This window comes from Bos taurus, chromosome 3 (assembly GCF_002263795.3).
Source record: "Bos taurus isolate L1 Dominette 01449 registration number 42190680 breed Hereford chromosome 3, ARS-UCD2.0, whole genome shotgun sequence".
Classification (NCBI taxonomy): Eukaryota; Metazoa; Chordata; class Mammalia; order Artiodactyla; family Bovidae; genus Bos; species Bos taurus.
Genome location: NC_037330.1, coordinates 102291393 through 102317654, shown reverse-complemented (window position 1 = coordinate 102317654; position 26262 = coordinate 102291393). Strand labels below are relative to the sequence as shown.

The window sequence follows — 26262 nt, the reverse complement described above, 5'->3', positions numbered from 1 at the left end:
TTGCATCTCTTCATAAAAGTGAAGATCTCTGAATTTCTTTCATTTAGTAAAAACAGATAATGACATAGGTTTCATGGAAGCAAAGTGGTGTAAATTGAACTGTCAAAAAACAGGGGATACCTGTACTTCCACATTGCTCCTCAAAGAGTATACCAATTTATATTTTTATAATGTATTGTAATCACGATGGTGTGATTACTCACCTAGAGCCAGATATCCTGGAATGCGAAGTCAAGTGGGCCTTCGCAAGCATCACTACAAACAAAGCTAGTGGAGGTGATGGAATTCCAGTTGAGCGATTTCAAATCCTAAAAGATGATGCTGTGAAAGTGCTGCACTCAATATGCCAGCAAATTTGGAAAACTCAGCAGTGGCCACAGGACTGGAAAAGGTCAGTTTTCATTCCAGTCCCAAAGGCAATGCCAAAGAATGTTCAAACTACCGCACAATTGCACTCATCTCATATGCTGGCAAAGTGATGCTCAAAATTCTCCAAACCAGGCTTCAACAGTACATGAACTATGAATTTCCAGATGTTCAAGCTGGATTTAGAAAAGGCAGAGGATCCAGAGGTCAAATTGCCACCATCCATTAGATCATCAAAAAGGCAAGAGAGTTCCAGAAAAACATCTACTTCTGCTTTATTGACTATGCCAAAGCCTTTGACTATGTGGATCACAACAAACTGGAAAATTCTGAAAGAGATGGGAACACCAGACCACCTGACCTGCCTCCTGAGAAATCTGTACGCAGGTCAGGAAGCAACAGTTAGAACTGGACATGGAACAATAGACTGGTTCCAAATAGGGAAAGGAGTACGTCAAGGCTGTATATTGTCACCCTGCTTGTTTAACTTCTATGCAGAGTACATCATGAGAAATGCTGGGCTGGAGGAAGCACAAGCTGGAATCAAGATTGCTGGGAGAAATACCAATAACCTCAGATATACAGATGACACCACCCTTATGGCAGAAAGTGAAGAGGAAATAAAGAGCCTTTTGATGAAAGTGAAAGAGGAGAGTGAAAAAGTTGGCTTAAAGCTCAACATTCAGAAAACTAAGATCATGGCATCTGGTCCCATCACTTCATGGCAGATAGATGGGGAAACAATGGAAACAGTGACAGACTTTATTTTTGGGGCTCCAAAATTAGTGCAGATGGTGACTGCAGCCATGAAATTAAAAGACGCTTGCTTCTTGGAAGAAAGGTTGTGACCAACCTTGTGTGAAGTTGCTCAGTCATGTCTGACTCTTTGCAACCCCATGGACTGTAGCCTACCAGGCTCCTTCATCCATGGGGTTTTCCAGGCAAGAGTACTAGAGTGGGTTGCCATTTCCTTCTCCAGGGGATCTTCCCAACCCAGGGATTGAACCCAGGTCTCCTGCATTGCAGGCAGGTGCTTTACTATGTAAGCCACCAAGGAAGACATGACCAACCTAGACAGCATATTAAAAAGCAGAGACGTTGCTTTGCCAACAAAGGTCCCTCTCGTCAAAGCTTTGGTTTTTCCAGTAGTCATGTATGGATGTGAGAGTTGGACTATAAAGAAAGCTGAGCACTGAAGAATTGATGTTTTTGAACTGTGGTGTTGAAGAAGACTCTTGAGAGTCCCTTGGACAGCAAGGAGATCCAACCAGTCCGTCCTAAAGGAAGTCAGTCCTGAATATTCATTGGAAGGACTGATGTTGAAGCTGAAACTCCAATACTTTGGCCACCTGATGCGAAGAACTGACTCATTTGAAAAGACCCTGATGCTGGGAAAGATTGAAGGCAGGAGGAGAAGGGGACGACAGAGGATGAGATGGTTGGATGGCATCACTGACTCAATGGACATGAGTTTGAGTAAACTCTGGGAGTTGGTGATAGACAGGGAGGCCTGGTGTGCTGCAGTCCATGGGGTTGCAAAGAGTCAGACATGACTGAGCAACTGAACTGAACTGAATTTGTTTTTTTTTTTTTTTTTTAGTTGAAGTGTAGTTGATTTATAATATTAGTTTCTGATGTACAGTAAAGTAATATATGTGTATGTATACATATACTATTTTACATATTCATTTCCATTATGGTTTATTAGGGTACTGAATAGAGTTCCCTGGGCTATATATAGTAGGACATTTATCTATTTTATATATAGTAGCCTGTACTTGTTCATCCCAAAGCCCGGGTTTGTCCTTCCCCGCCCCTTCCCCTTGCGTAACCATGACTTTGTATTCTGTCTGAGAACCTGTTTCTGTTTTGCACATAAGTTCATTTGTGTCATGCACTTTAGACTCCACATGTAATGATGTCATGGTGTTTGTCTTTCTCTTTCTTAGTTTAATCATCTCTAGGTCCGTCCATCTGGTTGCGGATGACATTACTTCATTCTTTTTATGGCTCAGTAGTCCTCCATTGTGTATATAGACACCACCTCTTCTTTGTCCATTCATCTGTCAGCGGACATTGTGAAAAGTGCTGTTATGAACATCAGGGTGCATGTATCTTTGAATTAAGAGTTTTCTCCAGTTATATACCCACGAGTGCTATCACTAGAAAATATGACAACTCGATTTTTATTTTTTTGAGGAACCTTCCGACTGTTTTCTGTAGTGGCTATACGAACTTACATTTCCTACTACCAGTGTTGGAGGGTTCCCTTTTCTCCACACCCTCTCCAGCATTTGTTATTTGTAGATTTTTTTCATGATGGCCATCCTGACCAATGTGAGTTGTTACCTCAATGACATTTTGATTTGTATGCCTCTGATAGTCAGCAGTGTTGATCATCTTTTCATGTGCCTATTGACTATAGGTATGTGGGATTTCTGTGGAAGGAATGATGCTGAAGCTGAAACTCCAGTACTTTGGCCACCTCATGCGAAGAGTTGACTCATTGGAAAAGACTCTGATGCTGGGAGGGATTGGAGGCAAGAGGAGAAGGGGACGACAGAGGATGAGATGGTTGGATGGCATCACTGACTCGATGGACATGAGTCTGAGTGAACTCTGGGAGTTGGTGATGGACAGGGAGGCCTGGCGTGCTGCAATTCATGGGGTCGCAAAGAGTCGGACACGACTGAGCGACTGATCTGATCTGATCTGATGTATTCTTTGGAGAACTGTCTATTTAAGTCTTCTGCCCATTTTTAATTGGTTTGTTTATTCACTTTTTTTTTTCGTTACTGAGTTATATGAGCTGTTTGTGTGTTTTGGAAATTAAGCCTTTGTCAGTCACATTGTTTGCAAGTATTTTCTCCCAGTCTGTAGGTTGTCGTTTTGTTTTGTTTATGGTTTCCTTTGCTATGCCAAAGCTTATAAGTTTGATTAGGTCCCATTTGTTTATGTTTGACTTTTATTTTTTAATTTTCTTAAAGTCTTTATAGAATTTGTTGCAGTATTCCTTCTGTTTTTTTAAGTTTTCTTTTTTGGCTGAAAGGCATGTGGGATCTTAGCTCACCTACCAGGGATTGAACCTGCTCCGCCTGCATTGGAAGGCGACGTCTTAACCACTGGATCACCAGGGAAGTCCCATATGTCTGATTTTTTAAATTTTCAAAATTATAGAGGCAATACTTGTGACCTATAACAAATTTATTTCAAAGTGTATGAAGGGAAAAGTACTTTTCATTGTCCTATACTATTTCTTAGAGGTAACTACATCAACAGTTAGCTATGTATCCTTCGTATCTTTTTAAAAACCTTACATGCCTATTGTAAATTCAAATATATGGATAAATTCAGTTATATATGTGTGTATGTATCCATGTCTGTGTATGTGTCTCTTTATTGAGACAGCTCATTTCTAGACTCTGTTCTGTTCCATTGATCTATTTGTCTTTTCTTGTGCCAGTACCCATCCAGCTTAATAATTATAGCTTTGAGTTGGTTTTAATATGGTAAGGCAAATCTTCATTTCATCAAAAAGTTTCTTCACTCTTCTTGGGTATGAACTCTTCAGATTAACTTGGTGTGAGTGTGTGCTCAGTTGCTCAGTCGTGTCCAACTCTTGGCAACCCCATGGACTGTAGCCCGCCAGGCTCCTCCATCCATGGGATTCTCCAGGCAAGAGTACTGGAGGGTTTCCTCCTCCAGGGGATCTTTTCAACCCTGGGATTGGACCCGAGTCTCTTGCATCTCCTCTATTGGCAAGTGGATTCTTTTACCAATGTGCCACCTGGGAAGCCCTCAGATTGTTAGATCTAAGTTAAAAAAAACACAAACAAAAACATGGATTTTGACTGGCTTTAGACTAAATTTATAGAGAACTGACATTTCAGGAGAACTGACATGTTTCCATTTTTGAATTTTGTCACTTGGAAACCTGTTTATTTATTTGGATCTTTTATGTCCTTTGGTGAAAATCTTGTTCATTTCTTCTGAAGTTTATTTTTAGGTATTTTGTAGATTTTGTTGCCATATCATGAGTGGAATTTTCTCCCCTTACATTTTTTAAATTGATTATTGCTGGTATAGTTTTTAAGAAGCTGTTGGATTTTGTAAGTAAATCATATAATCACCTACTTTATTCAATTTTCTATTAGTTCTAACGGTTTTTCAGTTGAGTCTCTTGGCTTTTTTAGGTGGATGATTATATAGTCTGAAGATGCTAACTTTTTACCACTTCATGTATAATGTTTATATATAGGATATAATATTTATAATATTTCTCATAGATTATTTCATGTCTTAGATATCTTAGTAGGGGTAGGGAAGAGTGATCCTAGGAAGTCATCTTGACTGAGGTTACATTTAAGGTAAGTATCAAAAAATGTGCAGCAGGTGAAATAGCAGGGTGGTAGAGAATAAATTCCAGACAGACCTTGAGGAGAGTAACAACAAGAACTGTTCAATGAATAGAAAGAAGAGGGGCTAGAGCATAGGGTGCAAGTGAGGTTGGGAGGAGCAAGGGGTGGTTGGAGAGTAAATAGGGGTGCAGTCAGAAGCTGCTAGACTCCTGAGGAGCAATTACTTTGTCTTACCGGAACTGAGAATTTAATGAAGGGTGTGTTAAGGAGAATGGTCCCTCCAAGATGTCCACACGTGGGAATTTACTGGCAGTCCAGTGTTTATGACTCCTCACTTCCACTGCAAGGGGCCCAGGTTTGATCCCTGGTTGGGGAACTAAGATACCACAAGCCACATAGCACTGTAAGAAAAAAACAATCAAAACCCAAAACAACAACAATGAGGAAAAACAACCAAAGCTGTCCACACACTAATCCCTGAAATCTGTAAATATGTTACTTTACATGGCAGACGGGTCTTTGCGCATGAAATTAAAGCTTCAGACTTTAAATAGGGAGGTTGCCCTAGATTATTCACGTGGGCCCTGTCTAATCACATGAACCTGAAAAGCAAGGAGGTTCCTCTGCCTGGAAACAGAAGCAAGATGTGGTTAAAGGGGAAGTTGGAGAGATCAGTGCAAGAGGAACCTAACCCACCGTGACTGAAGGGTACCACATGGAAAATCTGAAGAGGAACACTAAAGCAGACTGTCTGATAACCAGCAAGGTAGTGGGGCCCTACAGCTGTAAGGAACCGAATTTAGCCTGGAGCAGCTTGGAAGCGTGCTCATCCCCAGAGTCTGCAGAAAGGAATGCAGCCCTCCCGGGCCTCTGGTTTTGGTCTTGGGATAGCCTATGCAGAGGGCCCTGCTGAGCCATGCTGCACCTGGACTTGCCGCTTTTAGAGCTCTGAGATAATAAATTTGAGTGGCTTCAGGCTGCTGAGTTTGTGGTAATTTGCTAGAGCAGCAGTAGAACACTAGCGCAAAGGGGTTTACGCCAGGAAGTAGGGTTAAATTTTGTGTTATTAATAGACTGCCCTTTGTGTTGTGTGGAAAATGGATTAGGGAGACGCAGATTTGGAGGCAGGGCAACTTGTGTTGTGGGAATATGGTGGTGTCAGGGCTTAGGTGGGCAACGGTGGGAAGCAGGTATGATTTGAGATTTACTTGCGAGGTTGGAATTGCCAGTTTGGTCACTGATTTGGTGTTAGGAGTGAGCGAGAGGAGAGACACGAGGGTGACAGCTGGCTTGGATGCTGAGTGATGGTGAAGCTGTCCTTTGAGCCAGGCTTGAGCAGGTCGGAGGATGCCACGTCATCAATCAGTGATAATTCCAGGTTGTTCTTCATTTGGAAATTGTCCTATAAATACTTATTCTAAGGTAGAGTATATCAGTAAGATGATTGCTTTATCAGTTAAGACCTAAATTGTTTTTCTTTGTTGTTGTGTTTTTTTTTTTAGGTCATGTAGGAAATTGTAGATCATGTGAAGATGGGACTGTTGATATTTGTTCGCAATCTGCTGCTAGCCCTCTGCCTTTTTCTGGTACTGGGATTTTTGTATTATTCTGCATGGAAGCTACATTTACTCCAGTGGGAGGACTCCAGTAAGTATGGTCGCACTCTAGCCTACCCTCAGAAAAAGCCTGCTGTGGATCAGTTATGGGGCTTTCCCGTGGCTGCAGTGCTCTCAGATTCTTCAGAGATGAGCACTGAGAGTAAACTGAGCTTCCTGGAACTTAGGCTCAGAAACCATCCACCACTTTTGTTGCTCTAGGGTGAGAACTTTGATGTTTTATAAAAACTGCATGCCATGGCAAATCTTTTTATGAACTTAAGGAAAATGTGCTATTTTATCTTCAATAAAATTCCAAACCATACCAGTACTTCTGGTACTCCAATGTTGTTCTTTCAAATTATTATACTTTACTACCACTCCCATTTGCCAGTTATCATCTTGGGGCTTGCTGTTGAAGTTGGTTTTCTAATGCCCTTAAAGCATGCATCTTTACCCTTTCCTTGGATTTTCAGCTTTTAATTTAACACTCTCTTTGTTTTATTTTCCCTAAAGAACTTTTGTCTACTTCATCTTTTTAGCCCTTGTTGGTACTGAACTTGTACCTGAATAGAATAATGGCTTTTCCCCCTACCCAGTAGCTCCTAGCCTTTTCTCCCGTGGCAGTCATTTCATGGGTTATACTTTTTTCTGTATGGCTTTCTGACCCGCCTCCCCAACACCAGCTTGCTTCTGGTTCACTCAGTGTCGCCTGCATTGTGGTTTGGGGTTTGCAGTTGAAGAATTGCACTGAGCCGCACCAGCCTCTGAACAGTGCCTTCTTGGCTGTCTTTCAAGTGCCACATGGTGGCCACACGTGGTTCTCCTTTTGGTTGTTTTGTCTCATGGCTGTCTGAACTGGCTGCAGTAAAGTTTGGGTAGTCTGTGCTGATTCCTAATGTCTTTTCTCTAGAATAGTTCTGTTTTTACAAACACTTATTGGATACCAGTGTGGAATTCACTTGAGAGTAGAGTCAGTCTCTAGCTCGGAGGTTAACTGAGTTAGAATAAGTTGGAAGAGGCAGCTGGCAATTGGCCTGCTACTGTATTGACTCCTTAATGTGGGAACTATTCCTGTGAGGTTGTTCATAATTTTCTCACATGGTCCAAAGTACTGAAGCAGCTTTAAGCCAGTTTTAAAAGCATAGTGTTATACTTTTCATATTATTGTTTTATGAGTAATGTTTAAGTGCCTCTTAAATGCATAGCTTATAATTATCATTACTTACTTTGTGTTTCTATTTAAATTTTTCTGTTCCAACTTATCTTAAGATCAAGGAGAGGACCCAGAGTAAGGAGAGTTTATATCTGCTTCTGCTAAGTCGCTTCAGTCGTGTCCGACTCTCTGCGACCCCATAGATGGCAGCCCACCAGGCTCCCCCGTCCCTGGGATTCTCCAGGCAAGAACACTGGAGAGGGTTGCCATTTCCTTCTCCAATGCATGAAAGTGAAAAGTGAAAGTGAAGTCACTCAGTTGTGTCTGACTCCTAGCGACCCCATGGACTGCAGCCTCCCAGGCTCCTCCGTCCATGGGATTTTCCAGGCAAGAGTACTGGAGTGGGGTGCCATTGCCTTCTCTGGAGTTTATATCACTGCAGTGTAAAATTCTGTAGTTAGCAGCATTGTCCATATCTGTAATGGTTGGGTTCATTTATATTCATAAAAATGATGGGAATAGGTACAAGGAATGGGAGGCTTTCCTTCTCTGTTAAGAGGTACTGTGGAAGACATAGCCAAGGATTAGATGATTTTTTTCTAGAGAAATTGAGAAGGACATTAACTTTATGGAAGACCTATTGTGTGTCAGGTTTTAGGCTAGATAATTTACAAATTTAATTTACTTCTTACTATAACCATGTGAAGAGGCTATTATCTCTATTTTCCATTTGAGCAAACTAAAGTGTTTAGTTTAATTTACCCAAGTTACATAGCTAATTATTAGAACTGGAATTGAGTCCTGATTTTCTTTCTTTAAACATATTTTCATTATTTTACTGAAAAGTATAATAAATATTAAGAATATAAATTAATTCTATATTTCAATTGGTAAAAAGAAAGAACAGAGAGACTCAGAGAAGAAATCATAGTGTCAGGATAGAGGTGAAGAAAGAAAAGGGGAGGAAAATAAGAAGAGAAAGAAAGTCCTCCAGGCGACAAGGGGTTTATTAGGTTGGAGGTGACAGTTGCTGTTCTTGTGCTGTAGGTTCCATAGTTTGTTAACAGTTATCATCTGCTTTGAGTTAGTTATTAGCTGACTACCCACTATCCACATCTTTTCTGTTATTCTCTCACGCCTTTCAGATATTTGACCTCGAATGGGTTTTTTAGACCTCCTTACTATAGCATGTTGTTTCTGTGCTGTAATATCAGAGGATGGAGTAATGTGATCAACCCTAATGTCTTACCAACTCAGGGGTTATCTTTTACCTTGTAACCTTTACTCAGTCAACAAGGTCAAGCTGAAGGAATTTCTAAAGCAAATGGCTACTGTGTACTGAATTGTAAGTGATGGTTTGACAGTATTGATGCTGCTGCTAATAATAATGAAATGAAAATAATAATTTGTTGAGTGTCTACTGTATGTATCGTAATGAGAGCTTTATATTCATAACCTCATAGTTTACATTGATTATTATTATCCTCTTTTACAGATGTAGAAACTGAGGCTTCAAAGAGGCTCAGTGATCAAGAGTTTGTCTCTCATCTGTGGAGCTTAGAGGGCACTACCAAGCTTGAAAAATAAATGTCTTTGGCATTATTTTCCTTAATTTTTATTCATTTATGACTTAACCTAGGTTACATATTAGGATTCCATCACGTTGGGGGAAAGAAGGGGAGTCAAGAGTTTTTTATTATCAACTGATTTATTCAGTAAGCAATATGTTCTTATTATGGTCCAAACTGTTCTATGTAAACTGCATATAAGATGAAGGTAGACTTTATGCTCTCAGCCTATAACATGAGAAAGAAATAAATCAACTACTATAATGTGTCATATTCTAAAAGAGAGGTCTGTGTGAAATGCCATGTTAGAGCATGGAATTCCTTCCTGCTAGGAGATTTTAAGAATTAATCCCAAGGCATGTGGTATTAATAGAAAGATGCAAACTGTTCTCTCTTGAGCAGTTTAGAGCTGCATGTGGCCAGTGCTTAGTCAGATTGCCAGGGCTTGGGTCAGGTGCTTAATCTAAAGGTTTGCTGTGTGAGATTGGTCCTAGTTATCAATGTGTTTTTAGAAGTTCTGTAGCTTGAGGTTTCCCGTTCTGCATGTTAAGGGGCTTGGAGGTTGCCACTCTGACTAACAACAAATGGAACACGGAACAGACTGAAAAGTCAACTCCTCTTGGCTCTGTAAGAGAGAAGAGCCCGCAGGGCAGACCCTTGCCACCGCATCTGGAGAGAACCACTAAAAAAAAGTTTAAAAAGTAGAACCTGTATGCTAAAAAAGGAAAGAAAATAGAATCATAAATTGCTCGATTAAAACCATAAAAAGCATAAAAAGAGTAGAGGATAAAAATAAGAACAACAAATGAGGGCAGCAAATAGAAAACTGTAATGAATATGGTATTACTCCAAATATATTGGTAGTCACTTTGAATATCAGTGGTCTAAATGCACCAATTATAAGACAGAGATTGGCCCAAACAAACAAGACCCAACTGCCTGTTGTCTGCAAGAAACCCATTTTAATTATAAAGACACATATAAATTAAAAGTAAATGGAGAAAAATATACGGTGCTAACACTAGTCAAAACAGGTAGGAGTAGATGTGTTAATTTCAGACAAAGCAGGGTTCAAAACAAGGAAAGTTATCGCTGATAAAGAAGGCACGACATGATGATAAAGGGGTTGGTTCTCTGACAAGGCATAAAAATTCTCAATGTGTATGCACCTAATAGAGCCTCAAACTGTGAGGCAAAAATCAGTAAAATTGCAAAGAGTAGTAGACGAATACTATCATAGTTGGAGACTTCAACACCACTTTGTCAAAAATGAACAGATCCAGCAGGCAGGAAATATGTAAGAACCTAATTGAATTCAATCACACCATCAATCAATTGGCTATAATTGATGCCTATAGACTACTTCACCTGGCAACAACAGGATATGCATTTCTTCTCAAGTTCACATGCAACATTCAAGATAGACCATGTTCTGGGCCGTAAAACACATCTTTTTTTTTCCCCTTCAAGTATAGCTAATTTGGCAATGTTATGTTCATTTCTAGCATATAGCAAAGCGATTCAATTTAATACATATATATACACAAATACACATATACATATATATTCCATTATATTTTATTCCATAATATTGAATATAGTTCTCTATGCTATATAGGGAGGACCTTGTTTATTTTATGTATAATACTTTGTATCTGCTAATATCAAACTCCTAATTTAACCCCTCTCCCCCTTTTCCCTTTTGGTAACTGTAAATTTGTTTTCCATGTCTGTGAGTCTATTTCTGTTTTGTTGGTAAGTTCATTTGTATTGTATTTTTTTTGTTTATTCTTGGATATAGTGGATTAACAATGTTATGTTAGTTTCAGGTATCCAGCAAAATGAATCAGTTATACATATATCCATTCTTTTTTAGATTCTTTTTCCATATAGGTTATTGCAGATCATTGAATAGAGTTCCCTGTGCTCACAGCAGAGCCTTACTGGTTATCTGTTTTATGTATGGTAGTGTATATATGTTAATCCCAATCTCTTAATTTATCCCCTCATCTTTTACCTTTGATAACCAAAAGTTTATTTTCTACGTCTATGAGCCTGTTTCTGTTTTGTCAATAAGTTCATTTGTATGATATTTTAGATCCCACAAATAAGTGATATCATAGGCTATTTGTCTTTCTCTGACTTACTTCACTTAGTGTGACAATCTCTAGGTCCATCATTTTACTACAGATGGCAGTATCTCATTCTTTTTCCATAAACATCTTAACAAATTTATAAGAATAGAAATCATACAATGTGTTCTTTCAGACCACAAAAGAACTAAACTAGAAATCAATGAAACAAAGATAACTAGAAAATCCCCAAATACATGAAAATTAAACTGTATACTTCTAAGTACAACATGGGTCAAAAAATAAATATATGAGATTTTAAAAAATATTTTTAACTGAATGAAATGATAGCCAAACTGATTAAAAAAGTGGGATATAGCAAGATCAGAGGGAAATTTATAGTGTTGAAACATATATTAGAAAAGAAGAAAGATCTAAAATCAATTATCTAAGTTTCCACCTTCAGTTCAGTTCAGTTGCTCAGTTGTGTCTGACTCTTTGTGACCCCATGAACTGCAGCATGCCAGGCCTCCCTGTCCATCACCAACTCCCAGAATTTACTCAAACTCATGTCCATTGAGTCGGTGATGCCATCCAACCATCTTATCCTCTGTCATCCCCTTCTTCTCCTGCCCTCAATCTTTCCCAGCATCTTTTCAAATGGTCTTTTCAAATGAGTCAGCTCTTCGCATCAGGTGGCCAAAGTATTGAAGTTTCATCTTCAACATCAGTCTTTCCAATGAACACCCAGGACTGATCTCCTTTAGATGGACTAGTTGGATCTCCTTGCAGTCTAAGGGACTCTCAAGAGTCTTTTCCAACACCACAGTTCAAAAGCATCAATTCTTCAGTGCTCAGCTTTCTTTATAGTCCAACTCTCACATCCATACATGACCACTGGAAAAACCGTAGCCTTGACTAGAAGGACCTTTGTTGGCAAAGTAATGTCTCTGCTTTTGAATATGCTATCTAGGTTGGTCATAACTTTCCTTCCAAGGAGTAAGCAAACGTCTTTTAATTTCATGGCTGCAGTCACCATCTGCACTAATTTTGGAGCCCAAAAAATAAAGTCTGACACTGTTTCCATTGTTTCCCCATCTATCTGCCATGAAGTGATGGGACCAGATGCCATGATCTTCGTTTTCTGAATGTTGAGCTTTAAGCCAACTTTTTCACTCTCCTCTTTCACTTTCATCAAGAGGCTCCTTAGTTCTTCTTTACTTCTTGCCATAAGGGTGGTGTCATCTGCATATCTGAGGTTATTGATATTTCTACCAGCAATCTTGATTCCAGCTTGTGCTTCCTCCAGCCCAGGATTTCTCATGATATACTCTGCATATAAGTTAAATAAGTAGGGTGACAATATACAGCCTTGACATATTCCTTTTCCTATTTGGAACCAGTTTGTTGTTTCACATCCAGTTCTAACTGTTGCTTCTTGACCTGCATACAGATTTCTCAGGAGGCAGGTCAGGTGGTCTGGTATTCCCATCTCTTTCATAATTTTCCAGAGTTTATTGTGATCCACACAGTCAAAGGCTTTGGCATAGTCAATAAAGCAGAAGTAGATGTTTTTCTGGAACTCTTGCTTTTTTGATGATCCAGCAGATGGTGGCAATTTGATCTCTGGTTCCTCTGCCTTTTCTAAAACCAGCTTGAACATCTGGAAGTTCACAGTTCATGTATTGCTGAAGCCTGGCTTGGAGAATTTTAAGCATTACTTTACTAGTGTGTGACCTGACTTTAAGACTTATTATAAAGCTACAGTGATCAAGATAGTGTAGTACTGGCAGAAGATTAGACAAATAGAGCAGTGGAACATTGATAGAGAGGCCAGAAATATACCCACATGTAGTCAGTTGATAAAGGAGCAAAAGCAATATAATGGAGAAAAGATAGTTGTTTTAACAAATTGGTGCTGGAACAACTGGACATCCATATATCCCCCCCCCCCCAAAAAAAAATCTAGATAGACATTATATCTTTTACAAAAATTAACTCAAAATGGATCACCCCACAGATCTAAATGTAAAACATAAAACTTTAAAATTTTTGGAAGATAGAGGAGAAAACCTACATGACCTTGGATTTGGTGATGACTTTTTAGATACCCTGGTGGCTTAGAGGTTAAAGCGTCTGCCTACAATGCAGGAGACCCAGGTTCGATCCCTGGATCAGGAAGATCCCCTGGAGAAGGAAAATGGCAACCCACTCCAGTACTCTTGCCTGGACAATCCCATGGAGGGAGGAGCCTGGTAGGCTACAGTCCATGGGGTCACAAAGAGTCGGACATGACTGAGCGACTTCACTTTCACTTCACTTTTAGATACAACACGAAAGGCACAATTTGTGAAAGAAAGCAGTAAAAAACTGGACTTCATTAAAATTAAAAGCTTCTGCTCTGTAAAGAGAATGAAAAAACAATTTACAGTTTGGAATAAAATATTTGTAAAGGACACATCTGATAAAGGATTTTATTAAAAATATATGAACTCTTAAAACTCAACAGTGAGAACACAGGTAACCCTGTTTAAAAATTAGCCAAAGACCTCAACAAAGAATATATACAGATGGAAAATAAACATGAAAAAATGCTCTACATCATGTATTATCAGGGAAATGCAAATTAAAATAACAATGAGATACCACTGCATACCTATTAGAATGGCCAAAATCTGGAACACTAATAATACCAAATGCTGGCAAGGTTGTGGAACAGTGAGAACTCATTCATTGCAGGTGGAAATTTAAAATGGTACAGCTACTTTGGAAAATAACAGTTTCTTATGAAACAAAACATACTCCATGCTCCAGCAATCACATTCCTTGGTATTTATCCAAATGAATATTGTGTCCAGAACCTAAAGTTGTGTGTTTATGATGTTTTATTCATAAGCAAACTTGGAAGCAACCTAGATGTCCTTCAGTAGTTGAATGGATAACTAAACTGTAGTACATCCAGACAATGGAATATGATTAAGTGCTAACAACAAATGAACTACCAAAGGCATGAGATGATGCGGAGGAACCTTAAATGCATATTGCTAAGTCTTGAGTGGGTGAGTCCCATTAAGTTAGAGAAGCATGAAACACCATGGGCTTTCCTCAGATCCATGCTAAACGCAGCATTAAATCATGGCTACATAAGTTCAAGGTGATCAGGCAGTAATTGAACTACTACTTTTTTTTTCTTTTTTGGGCTGTACTGCATGGCATGTGGGATCATATTTCCCCAACTAGGGATTGAACTTGTGCCCCCTGCAATGGCAGTGCAGAGTCTTAACCTCTGGACCATCAGGGAAGTCCCTGAAATGCCTCCATTCTTGTTTTTCTTTAAGATTTGTTCATTCATTCATTTTTGGCTGTGCTTGGTCTTTGTTGCTGTGTGAGGGCTCTTCATGTGTTGTGTGGGCTTCTCACTGTGGGGGCCTCTCTTGTCGTGGAGCACAGACTCTAGGTAGTTGGCTTCGGTAGTTGTGGCTCAGAGACTCTAGAGCATGGATGGGCTCAGTAGTTGTGGCACACGGGCTTAGTTGCCCCGCAGCATATGGGATCTTCCCGGACCAGGGATTGAACCCGTGTCCCCTGCATTGGCAGGCAGATTCCTAACCACTGGACCACCAGGGAAGCCCCCTGCACTGCCTCTTAAAGCAAAAATCAGTGCTCTTCAGAGAAAGATAATAATACTCAGTTTCTACATGTAATATCTACAGTGTCCAGTGTTCAGTAAGTTACTAGACATATAAACAGGAAAATGAAATCCATATTCAAGGAAAAACTCCAAGTCTATGGGTAAGTTGGCCCAGATTTTGGACTTGGCGATAAAGTAGCTATTATTGATAATCTGAAGAATGAAAAGAAGTATAGTGAACAATAAGTAGTCTTAGCAGATAAATAGAAGCTATGAAAAAGAACCAAGTGCACAGTCGATATCTGAACAGTATAGGAACAGAAATGAATTTTTCATTTAATACTAGACTGGATAAAACAGAGGAAGTCAATGAACTTGAAGAGAGTGTAATAGAAATTATCCAATCTGAGCCACAGAAAGAAAAAAAAATATTGAAGAAAAATGAACAGAACCTCAGGGACCTGTGGGACAATATAAAAATTTTTTAATATAAGAATTGGGCAGAAAAAATAGTTTGAAGAAATAATGGCTGAAAACTTCCTGAATTTGGTGGAAACAAATTAACTGATCTAGGAAGCTCAGCAAACTGTAATAAGGATAAATATTGGGGGAGAGAGGAAACCTAGGTACATCAGAAACTTGTGAAATTTAAAAATGAAAACCTTGAAAGACAGAGAAAAGGAAACATTGTGTATGAGGGTAAGAAATTCCACTGACTTTTCACCATAAACAAAAAGAACACAATGAAAGCTCTTAAATGTTGAAAGAAAATACCAAGAACTTGTCATCCCAGAATTCTTTATCTAAGGAAAATATCCTGCAAAAATGAGGATGAAATAAAGACATTTTCAAATAGAGAAGAGTTAAGAGAATTTGTTGCTAGCAGAACTGTATAATAAAAGAATCCTAAAGGATATCCTTCAGGCAAGTGGGAAGTGATACCAGATGGAAAGTTGGATCCACAGGAAAAAATGAAGATCACTGGAAATGATAAATAATGGGAAATATGAGAGACTTTTTTTCCTTTCTTCTCATAACTTGCTTAAAAGACAACTAATTACTTAAAGCAAAAATAAAGACCCTGTAAAGTGAGGCTGTGAACATGTGTAGAAATAAAAAGATAGGACAACACTTGCATAAAGAGTGGGGGGTGAGTAAATGGAATTTGCTGTTGTAAGATTATTACATTTGTGAAAAACAAGAAATGGGAAATAGGAATGTTGTGTATAAAGTAAGTAAAGGGTAGAGTAAATATAAAATGTCATATGTAGAAAGGCATTATATTGACTTTGATAAGTGAAGGGTATGGTTCCTATCAATGTTCTACTTATTGCCTAGTAGAATAACTAGTAAAAAAAAAATAACAAAAAGAAGTTTTTATATAAGAAATCAATAGAAAAAAAAAAAAGAAATCAATAGAAGAAATAAAATAGAGCACTATAAAATTTCAGTTAATCCCAGAAAAGAGAAATATAAGAAGAAAAAAACAGAAGGGAGAAATGGAAAACAAATTGTAAGACAGTTGACTTCGTCCTTACTGTATAAATCATTACATTTAAATGTGAACAGATTAAAACTCCAGCTAAAGGCAGAAACCATCAGAATGGTTAATGAAGTAGAATCTAACTATGTCCTAATATGAGACATATGTATTAAATTTAAAGACACAGATGGGTTCAAAGTAAAAGGATGGAAAATATATAAACAATAAGCATTTGGTACAGCTATATTAATTTCAGCAAATTATACTTTAAGACAGAGAGATGAGAGAGGGTCATTACTTAATGATAAAAGGAGAAATTCACCAGGAAGGCATATATAAATGTGTATGTGTAAAATAAACTAATAAAAGCAGTAACAAACCTAGACAGCGTATTAAAAAGCAGAGACATTACTTTGCTGACAAAGGTCCGTACAGTCAGGCTATGGTTTTTCCAGTAGTCATGTATGGACGTGAGAGTTGGACTATAAAAAAGACTGAGCACAGAAGAATGATGCCTTCAAACTGTGGTGTTGGAGAAGACTCTTGAGAGTCCCTTGGGCAGCAAGGAGATCAAACCAGTCAATCCTAAAGGAAATCAACTCTGAATATTCATTGGAAGGACTGATGCTGAAGTTGAAGCTCCAATACTTTGGCCACCTGATGTGAAGAACAGACTCATTGGAAGACTCTGATCCTGGGAAAGATTGAAGGCAGGAGGAGAAGTGGATGACAGAGGATGAGATGGTTGGATGGCATCACTGACTCAATGGACATGAGTTTGAGTAAAACTCTGGTAGATGGTGAAGGACAGGGAAGCCTGACATGCTGCGGTCTACAGGGTTGCAAAGAGTAGAACACAACTGAGTGACTGAACAACAACCAATAAGATTAAAGGGAGAAAAGGACAAATCCACAATCATGTTCAAATATATTAATACCCATTCAGTAATTAATAAAACAAGTCAGAAAATCTGTAAGGCTATAGAAGATCTCAGCAACACTATCAACTACTTCTACCTAATTGAAATTTATAGAACACTTTACCCAATAATGGCAGAATATGCATTCTTTTCAAGTGTGAGCAGCATGTTCATTGAGGCTGATGCTAGGCCATAAAATAAGTCTCAATAAATTTTAAAAGATTGAAATCTTAGTATATTCTGTGGTTATGATGGAATTAGAAATCAATAAGACAGTAATTACAGGTACAGGCAAATTAAAACTTGCAGGCCAAACCCAGCTGGCTGCCTGTTTCTGTAAAATTTTATCAGAACACAACTGTGTATAAATTCATTTACATATTGTCAGTTGCTACTTTTGTGCTATAATGGCAACATTTAAAATTTTTATTTTTATTGAAGTATAGTGGATTTACAATGTTGTGTTTGTTTCAGGTGTACAGCGAAGTAATTCAGTTATGCATACATACCTACATGCATAGTTTCAGGTTTTTTTCCCTTATAGGTTATTACTAAATATTGAATATAGTTCCCTATGCTATACAGTAGGCCTTGTTGTTTATCTGTGTTATATACTGTAGTGTACATATGTTAATCCCAAACTCCTAGTTTATCCCTTACCCTTTCCCCTTTGGTAACTATAAGTTTGTTTTCTATGTCTGTGAGTCTGTTTCTATTTTGTGTATAAGTTCATGTTGTCATTCTTTTTACAGTTTCCACATATAAGCAAAATATGATATTTGTCTTTGGCTTCATTTAGTACAGTCATCTCTAGGTCCATCCATGTTGCTGCAAATGGCACCGTTTCATTCTTCTTCATGGCTAAGTAATATTCTATTGTATAAATATACCACATCATCTTTATCCATTCATATGTTGATGGACATTTAGGTTGCTTCCATGTCTTAGCCATTGTAAATAGTGTTGCTATGAACATTGGGGTGCATGTGTGTTTTCAAATTATGGTTGTATCTGGATATATGCCTAAGAGTGGGATCGGAAAATCATATGATAACTCTATTTTTGGTCTTCTAAGGAAACTTCATACTGTATTCCACAGTGGATGTACCAGTTTACAGTCCTACCAACAGTCTAGATGGGTTCCCTTTTCTGCATACATTGAATAGCTGTGACAGAGACTATCTGGCTTGCAAAGTCAGAATATTTATTTTCTGGCCTTTACAGAAAAAGGTTGTTGACTCCTCAAATATTTGCATATTAAACAAGCTCTTAGGTAATTCATAGATTAAAAATGAAACCATAAGAGAAAACAAAATATTTTAAACTGAATGATTATGAAATTCTATATATTAAAATTTGTTGGGTGCAGCAAGAACAGTGTTTAGAGGAAAACTTTTAACTTTAAATGACTACATTAGAAAATAAAGTCTTAAAAACAGTCTTCTGCATTTCTACCTTAAAAGACTAAAAGAAGAAGGGTAAATTTAATCCAGAGCAAGCAGAAGAAAATAAATGATACAGATATGAACAGAAATCAGTGAAGCAGAACAAATAATTGGGAAAATTAAGAAAACCAATATTTGGTTATTTGATAAAATTAAGAAAATTGATAAATTCCTAACAAGAATAGTCATGGATGACACCAAAGGCACAGACAACAAAAGAAAAACAAATTGCATTTCCGATTGAAGCTTTTTTGCTTTAAATGACAGTGTCAGCAGCATGAAAAGGCAGCCAGTGGAAAGGGGGAGAATATTTGCAAATCATATATCTGATAACAGATTGATATCCAGAATATGTAGAAAACTCCTGCAACTCGTGATTTGGGGACTTCCCTGGTGGTCCAGTGGTTAAGACTCTCTGCTTCCAATGCAGGGGCCTGGGTTTGATCCCTGGTCAGGGAACTAGATCCTTCATGACTCTATTATAGAGTTCACATTGCCACAACTAAGACCCAGCAGAGACAAATAAATAAATGAATTAAAAAATAAAAAAACCCAATTCAGAAATTGTCAAAGGACCTGCATAGACACTTCTGCAAAGGAAATACACCTAAATGACCAATTAACATATGAAAACATACTCAGTATCATTAATCATTAGGGAAATGCAGACCTAAACTACAGTGAAATATCGTTTCACACTCATTAGGATGGTTATTATCCAAAAACAAAATAACAAATATTGGCAGTGATGTGGAGAAATTGGAACCCTCATTGCATTGCTGGTGGGAATGTAAATTGCATTCTTATGTGCATTCCTAAGTGCACCTGTTATGGAAAATGGTATGATTTATGAAAAAATTTTAAATTACTGTATGGTCCTGCAATTTTACTTCTGGGTATATACCAAAAGGCAATGGCAACCCAGTCCCGTACTCTCGCCTGGAAAATGCCATGGACGGAGGAGCCTAGTAGGCTGCAGTCCATGGGGTCGCGACTGAGCGACTTCACTTTCACTTTTCACTTAAATGCATTGGAGGAGGAAATGGCAACCCAGTCCAGTATTCTTGCCTGGAGAATCCCAGGGACAGAGGAGCCTAGTGGGCTGCTGTCTATGGGGTCGCACAGAGTCGGACACGACTGAAGCTACTTAGCAGTAGCAGCTTAGCATATACCAAAAAGAAGTGAAAGCAGAGACTTGAACAGATATTTGTACATATGTGTTCATAGCAAAATTATTCACAATTTTCAAAAGATAGAAGCAAGCCAAGTGTTCATCAGTGGATGAATAGATGAACAAAATATGGTATATACATACAACAGAATATTATTTCACCTTAAAAAGGAAAGGAATTTTGACACACACTATATGGATGAACTTTATATTCATGGTGCTAAATTTAATATCGCAGTCACTAAAGGACCAGTGTTGTATGATTCTATTACTTGAGGTTCCTAGGGTAGTCAAATTCATAGAGACAGGAGATAGAATGGCAGTTGCCAGGACCTGGAGAAAGGAGGGGGATGGAGATTCAGTGTTTAATGGGTACATAGTTTCAATGGGAAAGATGAAAAAGTTCTGCAGATAGAACTTTTGAAGAGGTTTAGTGCTTTGCTCTGGATTAGGTTTTTGCTAAAGATAACATGACTGGTTTGATTTTCTGTCCGGACCACTAAAAAACTTTTTCCATATCAGTAGTAAGGCTGTTTTGTGTTCTTATTATTCTGTGTGTTCACTGGATTAGCATTTTTAATTTCCTTCAAGAACTTTTTTTTTGCATCCATAACTTGGCTGTTTAGTGAAAGAGGCCAAGCTTTTGGCCTGTCTTGGCTTTTGATATGCCTTCCTTACTAAGCTTAATCATTTCTGGCTTTTGATTAAACTGAGAGATGTGCAATTCTTCTTTTTACTTGAACCCTTAGAGGCCATTGTGTATTATTATTATTATAATACTTGGCTTAATCTCAATGCTGTTGTGTTTCTGGGAAGCCCGAGGTGAGGGAGAGAGGAGAACCGGCCAGTCGGTGGAGCAGTCAGAATACACGCAACATTTGTCCATTACGTTCACCATCTTATATGGGCACTGTGACACCCCAAACAGTTACAATGATAACATCAAAGATCACTCATCACAGGTCACCATAACAAATGTAATAAAAATGGGAGAAAAAAAGTTGAAATATTGCAGGCATTGCCAAAATATGACACAACCCCAAGAAGTAAGCAAATACTGTTGGAAAAATGGTGTCCATAGACTTGCTTGATGATGCAGGTTGCCACTAGTCTTCAATTTGTAAAAAAGCGCAGTGCTGCAAAATACAGCAGTGAAATGAGGTATGCCTATAATAGGTTGTATTTCAGGTAATTATAGGAATTTTGTCTGCATGTGGGCGTGAGTGGTGATAGCTGTGTGGTACAATTGAATATTGCATGGTGTACATGTTCCCTAACGGAATACCGATTTAGAGTTCCACAGCAAACTCCAGTAAAATGTTAATTTTGATTTTACTTACACTGCGTTTTTGTAACTACTCAGTTATTTACTTTCTGAGTGAGTTTCTAATAACTAGGAATGCCTAATTATAAATAAAAAAATGAAAGTCTGTGAAATTCCGTGAAAGGACTACATATTTGGATTGATTTGTAGGCCATCAAAAGAACCTATCGGTAGACCACAGATCATACAGAGAATCACTACTTGCTGTGAAAGTGTATGTGATGATGGGAAGGATGCAAGTAGCTCTCTGCTGCCGTCTTGCTGCTCTTCTGCCACCCTTGCTGATCTCATGTTCTAAACACATTACAGCCACTCTCTTCTAGATTGCAGACTGTTGGCAGGGTCTTTCTGCCTCTTTGGTTTGATGAAGGCTCTTCCTGCTTCTAATGAGAGGCAGTTTCTGAGGGGATACTCCAAGCTGGGTCCTCGTAACCCAGTTCTTTCCTCTACACAGTTGTCTCAGAATTTGGGGGCTTCCCTGGTGGCTCAGAGGGTAAAGCATCTGCCTGCAATGCTGGAGACCCGGGTTCAATACCTGGGTCGGGAAGATCTCCTAAGGAAGGAAATGGCAACCCACTCCAGTACTCTTGCCTAGAGAATCCCAGGGACAGAGAAGCCTGGTAGGCTACAGTCCATGGGGTCGCAAAGAGTTGGACACAACTGAGCGACTTCACTTTCACTTTCACTGGGTTAGGAGGACTGCAGCAGATTGGAAGATGCTCAGGCACAGCCTCACACCAGATTCTTAATGTATGTGTGTGTGTCTAGTCCACTTGCCTTCAGAGAACCCCAGTTCATTACAGAAATCTGTACCTACTTACACCTCTGTTTATCTCTGTAAAGAGGAGGAGGGACTTGCCCTCCCAGATATTAAGACCTTCTTAAAGCCACACTATTAGAAACAATACTGTTGATGCTAGAACAGAAAAACTGGCCAGTTAAAAAAATAGCTCAAACCTATGCATGTAGGAATTTATTAGAGCATAAAAGTGACAACATGAATCAAAGGAGAAAGGACATACTGAGTTAAAGAAAGCTGCATCCATACCTAACTCCATGTACAAATATAGACTTTAGATGAACTGAAAATTTACATGAGAATAGGAAAATTAGAATGTTAATAGGAGAAAATGAAAGATTATTTTTGTGACTTAGATGGCAAGGGGAAGGACTAACAAAACCTTTAAAAGCACAACTCATAAAACAAAAAAATTGGTGAATTTGTCTAAATAAAATTTAAAGATTTTTGTGCCATTAAACACACTTCAGACAAAGTTAATATATAGATATTATACTGGAAGAAGGAATTCTCACTATTTAAAATTTGCAAGACTTGATATCTAAAATACACAAAGAACTCCTGAAAATCAAGAAGAAAAAGGCAGCAACCGCAGTAGAAAGTGGTCAAAGAATTGGAACAAGGAATTTACAGAATAAGAAACTCATAACGCTAAGCATATGAATAGATATTCAAGCTCATGGGCTTTGAGAAACATTAAAATTAAAACAAGATATCACTTTATACCTCTTAGAAGTTGGATAATGTCGAATATTGACAGAAATGTGAGAATATAGTATCCTTTGCTGGCGGGAATGTAGACTGATAAAGCCATTCTGGAGCTCAGTTTAGCAGTAATTAACCCACTGAACTATATGTACATCCTTTAGCTCAGCAAATCTGCTCCTTTATATATATTCCATGAAACTTATCAGAGATATTCACTATTTGTAGACCCAGCGGGTTCAAGGACAAATACGTTTCTATTCTAGGGGTGGGGTGAATAGGTAAAACATAGGGTATTTATACATGAAATGGTAATGCAGCTGTTAGAAGTAACAGTTCACATATACATAAAACAACATGGGTAGAATTTTAAAATATAGTTTGAATCAAAAATGAAACAGAGTAACACAGTGCCACTTATATAAATTAAAAAGACAGGTATACAAAGATTTCTTAGGATACAAAAAGCATAAAAAACAAAAAGCATGAGCTATAAAAAATTAAAATGTGATAAACTTTACCAAAATTAAAAATGTTTGTTCTTTAAAAAACACTGATACAATAAAAAGTAAATCACAGAATGGAAAAGAATATGTAGTAATTAATACAGTATTCAATTATAAAATATTCAGTAGTTGTATGTATTTATATCTGAAATGTATAAACAGTTCTTATAAATTAAGGATAAGTTAACAAAAATGGGCAAAAGATTTGAAGAGACACTTTACAAAAGAAGAGATATGAATGGCCAATAAACACATGAAAAGAGTCTCAACATTGTTATTCATCATGGAAATGCAAATTATAGCTACAATGAGATAACACTATATACCTGTGAGAATCACTCAGGTTTTTAAAGAAATGATAACAAAGCGTTGGTAATAATAATGAAACAGTTAGAATTCTCACATGTTGCTGTTGTGAATGTAAAATAGTACAACCACTTTGGCAGTCTCTTAAAAAGTTTACATACACCTGCCAAATGACAGTCTTTTCACTCTTGAGTATTTACCTAAGAAAAATAAAAATGTGTGACCACTTAAAGACTTGTACGTAAATGTTCATAGCAGCTTTATTCCTGGGATTCCCAAACTGGAAATAAATCAAATGTCTATTGGCAGACACAATGTGGTATATCCACACCATGATGTACTGTTCAGCAATGAAAAAGAACAAAGTTGATTTGCCCAACATCATGGATGAATGCCAAACTCATATATGAGCAAAAGAAACTAGATACAAAAGAGTATGTATTGTATATTTCCATTTATATAAAATGCAAACTAATCATTAGTAACTAAAAGCAGATCAGTACTTAACTGGATAAAAGAGGAAGGGAGTGATGGATTGCAGAAGAACAGGGTTTCTTGACGTTGATAGAAATATTCTGTGTCTTGATTGTGGTGGTGATTTCATGAATGTATATAACTGTCAGAACTCTTCAAATTGTATTTGAAGCAATTTAAAACTTTAAATGGAAGCAATTTATGTAACTTATTCCTAGATCAAGTTGGTATGAAAAAAGTAAATACATAAAACATATGTTAAAAGCAGATAAGCATATATATATGCATAAAACACAATAGAATAGTTGTCTTTGCAAGTGAAAGGAAATGGGGAAAAGGGAGAATAAAAATTATGATTTGATTTATGTTATTTTCCATAGGGTTCCTTGCAGTTGGTTTGGTCTGGGTGGATTAACTTTCTGTATGCCTGTACATTTCATGATAGGAGGATGGTCTATTTGAGCATAAAGAAGAAGGCCCTCTAGGGAGCAGAATGGCCATTATGTACCTTGAAAACCACAAAATATTGCTGTAAGAAATGAAGGAATATTGAAATAGAGATACACTGTGTTCATGGATCAGAAGACAAGATTATTTTCAGTTTAAGAGTCAGTGTATTCCTGGGAGTTCCCCGGTGGTCCAGTGGGTAGGCGCTCTCACTGTGTGGGTTCAGTCCCTGGTCTGGGAACTAAGCTCCCACAGGCTGCACAGCATGGCAAAAAACAAAAGAGTCAGTGGATTCCCAGACTCTCAGAAGGCTTGGTAGATTGTTTTTTGGCAAGGCGAAGGGGGTTGGGGGCGGGAAGAAATTGACAGCTGACTCTAAAATTAAAATGGCGTGCGCCTGTAATCCCAGCTACTCGGAAGGCTGAGGCTGGAAGATCGCTTGAGCTCAGGAGTTCTGGGCTGCAGCTGCGCTATGCAGATCCGGTGTCCGCACTGAGTTCGGCATCAATATGATGACCTCCCGGGAGCGGGGCCCACCAGGTTGCCTAAGGCGTAGTGAACCGGCCCAGATCAAAAACGGAGCAGGTCAAAACTCCCGTGCTGATCAGAGAATTTAGAATAATCAAAAACAATTTTTAAAAATAACAAAGTTGTAGAGTTTATGCTACTTGATTTCAAAACTTAAAGTTACGATAATCAAGATAAGAGTGGTACTAGTATTAAGATGGACAGTAGATCAGTGAAACAAAAAACAGCCCAGAAATGGACCCACACATATATGGCAAACTGATGTTTGATAAAGGTGCTAAGGCAATTCACTGAAAAAAGAATAATTTTTTTCCTGTAAATGGTAGCAAACAAACAAATCTCAATTGAAATGTGCCACACACCTAAATAGGAGTGCTAAGACTATCAAACTCATAGAACAAAATATAGGAGAAAATCTTGAGTTTGGTAATGATTTCTGAACTAGGACAAGAAAAAAGCACCAGAAAGTTAATAGATTGGACTTCCATCAAAGCTAAAAATTTTGCTCTTTGAAGAAAATCACAAAAATGTAAAGGCAAGCCATAGACTGGGAGAAAACTATATGAATCGATACTTTACCAGAACAGATATGTAGATGTCAAGTAAGCACATGAAAAGATACTCAAAATCATTAGTCACTGTGAGAAAATGGGAAATAAAACCACAAGAAGATATTACTCTAAAGCCTTTAGAATGGCTAAAATTAAAAAGATGGACTGTATCAGCTGTTGTCCTGGATGTGGAACAACTGTAACGCTTAAACACTACTGGTAGGAATGTAAAATGATATACAACCACTTTGAAAAACAGTTCGGCTGTTTTAAAAAAAATTAAACATCCACTTCACCATACCTCTAGCCGTTCCAGTCCAAGCGAGGTGCAACCATATGTTCATACAAAGACTTGTACATGAATGTTCATGGCAGCTTTACTTATAATAACCAAAAAACTAGAAATAACTCAAAGATAGGTAAATGGATAAATTGTGGTATACCTATACAATGGAAGGCTACTCAATATTAAAACAGAGTGAACTATTTTTTCTAGTTTTATTGAGACATAATTGACATAAACATTATATTGGTTTCAAGTGTACAGCATGACTATTTGATATATGTATATATTTCAAAATGATTATAATAAGTTTAGTTAATATTCATCACCTCCCATAGTTATAAAAATGGAATTAACTATTGATACACAAATAACATGGATGAATCTCAAAATAAGTGTGCTGAGTGAAAGAAGCCAGACACAAATGAGTACATAAAATGTGATTCTATTTATAAAAGACAAACTTAATTATAGTGATGAAAAGCAGATCAAGGGTAGTATGAAATGGGGTAGGTTATCAGGTGGATTTAAAGGGGCAAGAGGTACTTTGGGGCTTGATAGATATGTTCATTAT

General features: G+C 37.8%; 1 protein-coding gene across 10 annotated transcripts in view; it reads left to right on the top strand.

The window, feature by feature from the left end:
* ST3GAL3 (ST3 beta-galactoside alpha-2,3-sialyltransferase 3) overlaps positions 1 to 26262 on the top strand; it is a 213500-nt gene that overhangs the window by 22754 nt on the left and 164484 nt on the right. For 8 of the 10 annotated variants that reach the window (XM_024985419.2, XM_024985415.2, XM_024985404.2 and 5 more), the window contains exon 2: positions 6227 to 6371. The exons of 1 other annotated variant lie outside the window; for it this stretch is intronic. In XM_024985419.2, coding sequence (XP_024841187.1) covers positions 6257 to 6371 — 115 coding nt within the window. In that variant the 5' untranslated portion in view covers positions 6227 to 6256. 10 annotated transcript variants of the gene reach the window in all.